At 50.4% G+C, this 10,000-nt stretch overlaps 1 protein-coding gene across 6 annotated transcripts in view; it reads left to right on the top strand.

The window, feature by feature from the left end:
- LOC125952499 (proteoglycan Cow) overlaps window positions 1-10,000 on the top strand; it is a 76,882-nt gene that overhangs the window by 62,468 nt on the left and 4,414 nt on the right. For 5 of the 6 annotated variants that reach the window (XM_049681993.1, XM_049681992.1, XM_049681995.1 and 2 more), the window contains 3 exons: window positions 2,932-3,062; window positions 7,414-7,533; window positions 7,873-8,086. In XM_049681993.1, coding sequence (XP_049537950.1) covers window positions 2,932-3,062; window positions 7,414-7,533; window positions 7,873-8,086 — 465 coding nt within the window. The remainder of the gene's footprint in view (window positions 1-2,931; window positions 3,063-7,413; window positions 7,534-7,872; window positions 8,087-10,000) is intronic. The other variant, XM_049681996.1, reaches the window with a different exon arrangement.

Raw genomic sequence — 10,000 nt, forward strand, 5'->3', positions numbered from 1 at the left:
GCCGGAACCAAGCAGAGATGAAAAAAAGCAATTTAAATTATGTTTACCTTCACTTCTGGCGGCATATCCTGATGTAGCTGCCCTTGTGTCCCTCTTCTGCCCTTAAATCGTTCCCGGGATGCTGTTGCGTTTAGTCGTAGATGTTTGTGTGTGTGTGTGTGTGTGTGTGTGTGTGTGTGTGTGTGTGTGTGTGTGTGTGTGTGTGTGTGTGTGTGTGTGTGTGTGTGTGTGTGTGTGTGTGTGCCTGTGTTCCTCATCGTGCACACAATCTGGACCGGTGTGTTTGTCAGCATTATTTCTGTGTGCTCTGTCCGGTGCACGCCGGTGCCTTTCTACTATCGCGTCCTGCCTACACTGAGCCGCTTCCCTGCTCCCGGCTGTCTAGGTTGTCTAGGTGAATGAGTGTCGCTTCAGTTTTGGGTTGGGGCTCACTTTTGATGATGGCATTCCTGTCCCATCCACGGATACACGGGCACGGGCGGACGCTTTGAAGCTCCAGCAACACTGCGCAACTAGAGGAAGCAAAAGAAATAGAAGAACCCAGTACCACGCAGGGCAGAGACTTTTTCGGTTATTACCGGCCCAGACCGGCAGCCGACCGACCAGATGTGCCAGATCTCTCGGATGGCTCATCAGTACGGATGATGAAGAAGCGATGTTTTGGTGGTGGTGGTGAAGGGAACAGGGGGGTAGGTATGTGGTGCTCCTCGGTCGAAATAACAACAAAGTGGTTTCCAGGGCGCTAGTTCATCGCAAGCCGACAGTAATGCGACGTTCATCCTTGTTTAACGCGGGCACCCGCATATTGGCTGCAGCGATGCCGCACTACACGCAGGGAGCCATTTTTAATTTCCTTCCAAAAGGCACTGACCAACGCTGTGTCGGGAGTGCTGCTTCCTTTTTTTTCCTTTTCCTCCATCATTCTTTTTCTCTCGCTCTCGAGATCTATCTGCAGCAAAGCTGAAGGAAATGCTATCAATCAACATCGTTGCGCGCGCACACACACACACAGCTGCTGGACTTGGAATGGAAGAATGTTTGGATGGCTTAAGGGGAGCCAGGGGAGAGGAGATCAACGGTTCTGGCACTAATTGATGGCTCACATGTGTCTTGTCCGTTCTTTCGTTCGTTCGTCGTAACCATTTGGCGATTACCTTTCCGCTCCTCCCCTTCGTGCTGATCAACTGCTGACCACCGGAAGCACCAAAAGACAAGATATTCCAATTGCGTGTGTGTGTGTGTGTGTGCGTATGTGTGAGTGGGAAAGTAGAGTGAATCGAATGACGCTCGTCCTTTGGCTCGTTTCTGTCGCTCTAATTGCCCATAAATTCCGTCCGATTGCACAAATTCCTTTTTGATGAGCTGATTGATGCTCACGCTGCGCGCACCGGGAAAACCGGCAACCAACCGACTGGAACCGGCAGAGAAAGGTCACGCGATTACCGGCCTGGACACGCGAATACACGAGCAGAAGCACTTTAATCTAATTATTTGCGCAACTGCCACGCACGCAACGCAACGCAACGCACCGAGGTATCTGGTGGCTGGTGCTTGTCTGTTGTGTTCCATGTCGTCGTGTAGTAGGAACAGCTGGATAGCGGATACTACGTAGTGCGTGATAAATGCATCGCAAATGGTCGGCCGCTTGGCGGCTGCTGTGAATTGCAATTTAATTTTTGAAAAAAAAAAAAGGTTTGTAATTCGTTCGATCGAATGTATATTTTCCCGGGCGCGCGGATTATCCATTTACCTTCGGTCGCACGGGAATGGGAAGTGGGATTTGAGTTAATCGATTAAGAGCTATTAAATTGGATCCAACCACGGAGCGGACCAGAATGCAGGTGTTCCGGGAAGTAATTGCTGCACAAAAACGTTCCACTCCGGCTGTTAATTTGAAGGTTTTAACCTGACGCTGTAAACGGAAGGGAGAACCATGAGATAGTCGAGCTAAAACTAATCTTAGTTGGCTGGGCTTACTTTCAACTACATCGTGGGGCCGATCCATGGACGATGGAAACAATAGTTCAGTGTGTTTGTTTTTTTGGGGCGGAATATTGCAATCTCTGTCACGCCAATATTGTTCTCCATCAACTTATCAATGCAGTGTAAGGCCACAGCACACACACACGGAACCGAATAAAGAACGATAAATCGCCGTGGCCACCAGCACACCAAGTGTGTAAACTCTGCCTCTAGCGTTGTGTGCCAGCTTCGGTGCCAAGTAGCCGTTCCAGCCGGAACTGCGTCTGTCGAGAATGGACGGAACGAGATACGGGCGAACTCGTACCGTTGGCTGATGAGGAGGATGATGATCTACCCCACACCACCATCCAGTACTGAAGGTGGACGCGGGAGGGAAACGAGCAGAAGTGAAAATCAGCAATCGACCGTTCGGTTCACCGGCCACTGGTTCCGAGAGAATGAAGCGAGAATTGCCGTACCGAGAACGAGGCTAGATCGAGGAAAGAAAACTCATCAAAAAAAAAAAACGTGGAAATCTCATCCCCGGCTACGTAGCCCGCGCCGCTAGACAAGTGGAAAGTGCAATTTAGGTTTCCCCGCGTTCTCGTCCTTCAACTGCGTCTCGGCACCTCCACGTCGGTTAGCCCTTGGCTTCGTTATTTCATTCCATTTCATTTCATTTCGAATCGCTTCGGCCAAAGAGTCGCCATGCACACACACACACACGCATCAACTGGACATAAACAGACACAACTTCACACACTCGCACCGGGAGGAGGAACGGTCATCAGACGACCGTCGTCCGTCCTGGCCCCTGGGCGCCTTCGGGATGCGAAGTGAAGGATCCCCAGAAGTGTTTGCTGCGATGTGCGCTCGGTGGGATGTGTGATTTGGATTCGTTTCATTCATTCTTCCTCTTCTCATTCGCTCGCTCTCTCTCTCTCTCTCTCTCTCCCTCTGTTTTTTTAGATGGTAACCTGCTTCTGGATCTGAAAAAGCAGCAGCGCATGAGTGACCGGATGAGTGCGTTCAACGCCAAGTACCAGCGGACGATCGACAGCAATGACATCAACGCAGACAACCTCATTCCGTCGGCCAAGGTAAGCTGGTGGTGGCGCCTGCTAGAGAAGAGAAGAGAAGCTGCTCTGTTATTGATTTTGCCCCCAATACGGTAGCGTGAGCCTTGGCGCCATTGCTTGGGACGAGCCCGAAGACGAAGATTCAGCGGTCAGCACCAACCGAGCACGGTTTGACCGACATCTGGATACGAAAGCCACGAGCAGTCCTTCGACACACCATCGATCAAATGGATTTCAATTTTCCGCATTATGGCGCATCATTTTCTGCTGGCAAAACGGTGCAAATGGGGAGGTCCGAGTCCAGGATTTAGTAGCCTAATCGCCTGGAAGCCTTGAAGAGTGGCCGTAGGATCTCCGCTAGTAGGATTAGAGGTCATAGTGCATACAACGCATAGGGGAATGGTTTTTGTTTGCTTTTTCCTCCCTCGATAAAAGCTTTGCCAGAAGCCAGCAGAATCAATTTATAAACGATCTGAACGCGGTGCATGATAAATGCTCCCCCCCTTCTTGGCCAATAAAGGTCGGTTTTTGGTGGGCTGTATTATCAACAAAAGCCCATACAACCAAACACGCTCGGTGTGCATGAACCTCATGCCCCCCTCCCTCCAAAAAAATGGGGTCATAGTTGTGACCATTACGGTGGCAATCAGTGCGCCAACCAATCTCACATCGGCCATTACTCGTAGCAGCATAAAAAGCTGCTGACGAACGAACGAACAGACGAGTAACAGCAGCAGCAGCGACAGCAGCAAACAAAAAGCGGAAGCACATGAATGGTTGTATGATTTTGTCCCTCGAGAGCCACAGAACAGTCACATCGCACACAAGTGAGAGAGAGAGAGAGAGAGAACGGTCGATCTTCCATCTCACCGGCGAAAAACCACCAAAAACCCAAACCTCCATCCCCTCCAGGCTGCAGGCAGGGCATGCCCAGCGGCCAACACCACATGTTACACAACTTTAAATTGGAAACCACTCAACGCCACCACGGAGCGAGAGCGAGAGTGAAGGAGACTGTGTGTGTGATAAGCGGCGAGGCGACACTCCAATATAGCTGCGGGATGCGGGGGACATCTGGCAGACATAACGAGCCGAGCCCGGTGGTGGGCTTTCGAGCGATTTGGAGTCAATAACGATTGGTTGTTGTCCATGTTGACCGGGGACCGTCCATCTCTAGTCTCTCTAGTGGTCCCCCGAGAACGCCCGGATAACGCGGGCGCGCGCCCGTGCTCGTAGGCGTACATTACAATCAATCTGCTGGGATCCATAAACCAGTCCGTCCGCACACCCCCGTCCCAGTCTAGCCAGCTGGCCCCATCACCTTCCCGTGACCTTTGCCTTGCCATGTTGCCGATGTGAGTTCGAACTTTCCTCCCAGGAGTTTGGGCGCTGGATGTTTGAAGTTCACAAATGTCACTTATGGAACGCACAGAACTGTTCGTCCGGCGTTATAGGCCTCCTCGAGTATTGTGCGGGCAGATATTAGGCGCCTGTCTAGAGTCACTTTGGTCTTGTAAAGAAAAATAAAATGATGCAACAGCTTCCGAAGATCTACCAAAGATCTCTTGAAGAAAAAAATCGATTGGAAGGATTTCATAGAAATTCCAATCGATTATTCAACCGTCTCTGCGTTAGTCCACTCACACTGGAGTGCTCCGTCTTATCAATTTACCATTTTTCCCCCCGCTTTAATAATAAATTCAACACGGAGATCCGTCGGTAAAACATGAATTTGCTTCTTACGCTCGGTGGATCGAACTAATGGTATCTTCGGCGGTAAAACTGCTTCTCTTAGTCTGCTTCTACTGCTGTTGGCGAAGCAGAAAGTGGTTGCAACCCTCGGGTTTGTGTTGCATTTCGTCTATTGTGCAAAACTTGGAGCTCCGAGATTCCGACTTCTGGCGAAAAAGTTGCCAAGACCGTACCCACTACAGACCGAGATTGCATTGTCGGTCTCTCGCTCGCCGTCTGTCTGTCTGTCTGTCTGCCACTGTCTGCCTGTACGGTGCGCAATGTGTTTTTCGCGAATTTCGAGAATTTTCCCAAATTTTCGCGTTTTCCCACAGAATAGAACTTTCTGGAATTGTGTCCTCACGCTCTCCCACGAGCACCCAACCCAGCGGTTTTGGTTTTGCTTTCTTTTGTTTCTTCGGTTTTATTGTTTTGGCATACCGCACCGCAACTCGGCACTCCGCTCCGCAAAGGAAAGTTTGCGGTTTTGTCCTGTCCTGGGCCGACCCAACTGTGTTTTGTGTCCTCTAGGGCCATTCGGCGAAGTGCCACGGGGAAAGTTACAATCGTGAGTTATCTCGAGTTTGTTTGGATATACTTTCTACTTCTGTTTCGTACAATTACACCTGCACTCCACCGATACGCCATTTGCAGAGACACCGGGCTCGGGCAAACGGATCAAGGTGAAGAGCGGAGGAGGAGCACACGAGGAGTTTCAATATTATTTACAGCGAAAAGCAATTCAACTCTAATTAAGGGCTCTGAGCAATGACGCAAACACTCGGATCGGTGCTGTTGCTGCTGAAAGCGTACACCCGAGAGAGAAAAAAAACCGAAAAGCAGATCAAATTTAGCGCCCGACGTGAAAACAATAGAAGAAAAAGCACATGGATACAGGGAGAATGAATATCCTGGGGCAAGCTGTGCAGGAGAAGGTATGGAGACCGAAATACGATACATCGCGAACACCAGCAAAACGTTTCGTTTAATCCCGTTTGTCGATGTGTGTCGGACATTATGTTTGTGGATTTCTTTGGAAGTTCCCACGGGATTCGCAACTCCCCTTAAAGTTGCTTAAGATGCAGGAGAACAACTTTCAACTTTCAGTCTTCACCGAGAAACGTCATCTGCATTCTCTATCCGTCCGTCGTGTGAGTTCAAAAGGCTTTCTGGCGAGTGACTTCCACTAAATTGTGTCATTCTGACACGTATCTGATGTCCCCGATTTTACGTACCGACCAGATACAAACTCATCTCGCGTATCGACTAAAAACGACTCCCGGCGAAGCGCACGCCCGACCGAAACCCTCTTTTTGGGCTCATAAATCATGGATCCTTCCCCGAAAAATGTTGCTTCTGTCATGCAGCGAGCGTTCGTCATGGTTCGATAATCGACGTCACTCGGGGAATAGTAGCAGTAGCGTCCCGATTTCCTATCAGTTTGATCCCATGACCCAGGCACCCTCCTCGCGATGGCGATGGAAAGGCGGAAGTTGATAGAAAGGATACAGGGAAAGGACTATCGCTCCTTCTCGCACCGTATGTCCCTGCAGGTTCGTGTTACGCTATTGCGCCGCACCACATCTCGGACATGGATCGCGCGTAGAATGTATTTTCACAACAAAAAGAGAAGGATCCACTCCCCGCCTAACAAACACCGACGACACATGGCACAATACAAAGCGGTAACGCTATCGATAACGGAACGACAGCGCGATAAAGCTTTCCAATTGGGAGAACTTTCGCAGGATTCGCCGAACAACTGAAGGGCTGCAGGTGGTTTGCAGGATATCTGGAACATTTCTAATCAAAACACTCAATCTGTGAGGTGCTTTTGACTCCGTTCTTTTTTTTTTGAGGAGAGTCAAGGGATGTAAGGGATCACACAACATCGTCAAGAGTTTTCCACGAGTTGATTAACTTCCACCAGTTCGTGCCCCTAGTCGTCCGTCCGGGTAGGTGACAGGGAGCACGCCACCAAAGCATCCAACATACATGTCACCCAAATCTCCGGCAGGGGAGTTACACAGATGACAGATAGACGTAACCCCTTTGCTTCTTTTGATCGATGTGCCCGGGTGCGATCGGGTTGCTGATGTGCGAACCTTCCTGCTTCTTTTTTTTCTGGGGATAATCCACCTGGAGAGGCACCTAAAGAAGATGAGAGACGAGAGGGTTTTATATGCGACTAATTTCTGACTCTCGACGAGGCACACCCCATTTGATAAATCGCCCCCGGGGAGGGGGACATCAATTCTGTCAAATGGTTACCATCGCAACGTCACTCCGGATGAGTTTGACACATCCAGGTTGGCGGAAACAGGTAGATGCCAATGGCTTCTACATATGGTCCGACAGGATGAACAGAAGAATGGTTTTACAAATGGCAGCGGGATTGATTAATAAAAGTTGACCTGGACCCCCGGCTATCCAGATGCCATGAGGCGGGGAAGTTTCAGGTTTCATTTCCACCGCGAACAGTCTGAATGTGTTTTTCTGCTTAATTAAATGAGCTCACCACAGCTTCGGTGGTTCCAGTTTCCAGTCGGCATCATAACTCATCATAACGCTCGAACTCGTTTCGTTCCGTTTTTCCTTTTTCTCTTTTCTCTATCCCACCTCGCCTCGGACTCCGGACTAGAAGGAGGACAAGAACCGTCACTACAACCACATCAACTCACAGTACACGTTCACGCCCGAAGAGATCAAGTACGACAACAAGCACTACAAGTACATTAAGTACACCACGTACAAGAGCAAGGTAGGTTCGCTGTTCGCATTCACGTCCGGTCACGCTAACTGGGCAGTCTGACTTTCTCCCCAACACACACACACACACACACACACCTGGCCACCCCGCCACGGTTTCCCCTCTGGATGCACACTAGAACTCGGTCTTCTCTCGAGCAGAACACGAAGCCCCTGTTTGCATTCAGTACCTGCCGTCTGCATGGTGTGCACACACATGCGTTTGTGTGTGTGTGTGTGTGTGTGTGTTGGTCGGCTGGCAGGCGTGGAAAGAGGAAAATATTCATTACCGAGACGTTACTCATTTCCGTTTCCGTTCTCTTCTACCTTCATTCTCTGTCCTCTATCGCAGCAACCATCGCAGACATCGCGCCAGTACGAGACGGGATACGGTGGCACCGGTGGCCGGCTCGCCGAGGACAAACATAAAATTCGAGGCTACAACGAGATGCTCGACAAAGCGTCCAGTAGCAGCAGCAGCAACGGCGGCAGCGGCATCAGCAGTAGCAGCAATGGCGGCGCCATTGCCAACAGCAACAAACCATCGAAACAATCCGGCTCGACACGTAAGTACCACCGGCATACGGTTTTTGGCCCAGGGTGAGGCGGTGCAAACAAGGGGGAAGGGGGGTGCACCGCCAAGGCACTCCGTGTGGCCGAAGACAACAATCAGACTAGAACCATCACGAGTGCGCCGAAAACGTTTACGGGCCACACGGAGTGAGCGTGGCTTCAGTTGACTTAATTTGGCTTCCGGAACACGCACACGTTTGCAGCGTAGCTCACGGAAACGGCTGCTGCTTTAGTTGCCAGACATACGACGCACCGTGGCTGCCGAGCCACCGTGTGTGCGTATTAATGTTGCGTCGGAACGAGCGTGCAAGCGAACGAGCTTTAATATCCGTGTCACTGCGCTTCAAAGCCACCGATCTGCGCTGCTTGATAAGGGTCGTTCCCGTGTGTTCCCTAACCGAACAGAGCGATAAGCCTTTGGAAGCTACCGTTGTTAATGAAGAAAGCAAAAAGTGTGGAACAGATTGCGCAAGAGTCTCCCAAACTTTTCTCCATGTTCCTGGCGTATGTTAAAACCACAAACCGGAAGATTGAAATGCAAAAGATGCCGCAAATGATACAAACAGCAGCTTCTGCGTACTTATCAATGCGCGCACGATAAGCACCAGATCACGTTCTCCCGGGGAGGGTACATATTTGGCCTCTGGCTTTCTACTACTACTAACCGGAACCGGTGTACCCAGACCCAGACCAAACCTCATCGCGATGACGCTCTCTCGATGACTGTGTTTGCGGACACAAATCCACTTCACCGTTTATCTCGTAAGGGGGGCGTACGCGCAGCATACAGATTATAAATCTTGGCCACCTTTTGTAGCCACCCCTGTTCCTCGTGTGACTAACAACAACGACCGAGCGAGCGAGCGAGCGAGCAAGCGAACTACATCAAAACCCTAAGCCACCCAGTCAGTAACCAGGTACTACACCACGCACACACACACACACACACACACACACACACCCGATGGTAGAGGGGTTTAACTTTGGCGCAGTACCACCACCACCGCCACCATTACCATCGCGGACGTTGATCTGTTTGTACACGGTGAATGCGAACGTAAAGACCGGGAGCTCCAGCTCTTGATGCTGCTGCTGCTGCTGTGCACAGACGATGGAAGGTGAAATTAAAACGCGTATCAGCATATCCCCAAAAGGTAATGGCGTGCTCTCCGGCTCGTGGTGAACGCTGATAGAGAAGGAGCAATGCGCGAAGCGTTGTGATGAGAGGCAAACAGCGACCTTTCTAATGTGGGCAACCGTCGGCAGCCGTTTTGCTGATGCTCAGCTGTAATCATGTTTACTGCTGCTGCTGCTGCTGCTGCTGTTCGGTGTGAGTGAGCACGTGCACGACAACAATTCAGCATATTTGCTTCACTCTCTACTCTTGGCTGTGTTTAATGTGAAACTGAGCTGCTGCTGATGCTGAGTTGTTTTGTTCTGAAGTAATGCTCTCGTGACACCGGAGCACACACACACACACACACACACGCGCCGCTGTACTCTCGAGAGTCGTTTGAAGTAGAACCATACAATGCTAGGACTAGGACTGTCTTTACCTTTCACTTTTGAGAATCAATCTTCCAGCTCAGCGAACGCAATGGTCCACAAACTAGGCCAACAGTAAACATAACAGTAAGCATGGGTAAGCTCTTGGCATGGAGAAGCCGCGGGACACCGTTGTATGACTGTTTTGATGATGCAGAACACGAAATCCGTATACTTTCCGCCCAATCTACTAGCAAACCATACCCCTGGAACGGGGCATTTCTTATGCCACGGAGGGTTTAATGTTTCATTTACAACGAGCTGGGGTCTTGTGACGGACAACGTGTAGACGGTTAATGAATGGATGATGATTGGCATACCGCGGGATCAAGCCGTGAATGGGCACGGCTTTGGCATTAAAT

The sequence above is a fragment of the Anopheles darlingi genome, chromosome 2, assembly GCF_943734745.1.
Source record: "Anopheles darlingi chromosome 2, idAnoDarlMG_H_01, whole genome shotgun sequence".
Lineage (NCBI taxonomy): Eukaryota > Metazoa > Arthropoda > Insecta > Diptera > Culicidae > Anopheles > Anopheles darlingi.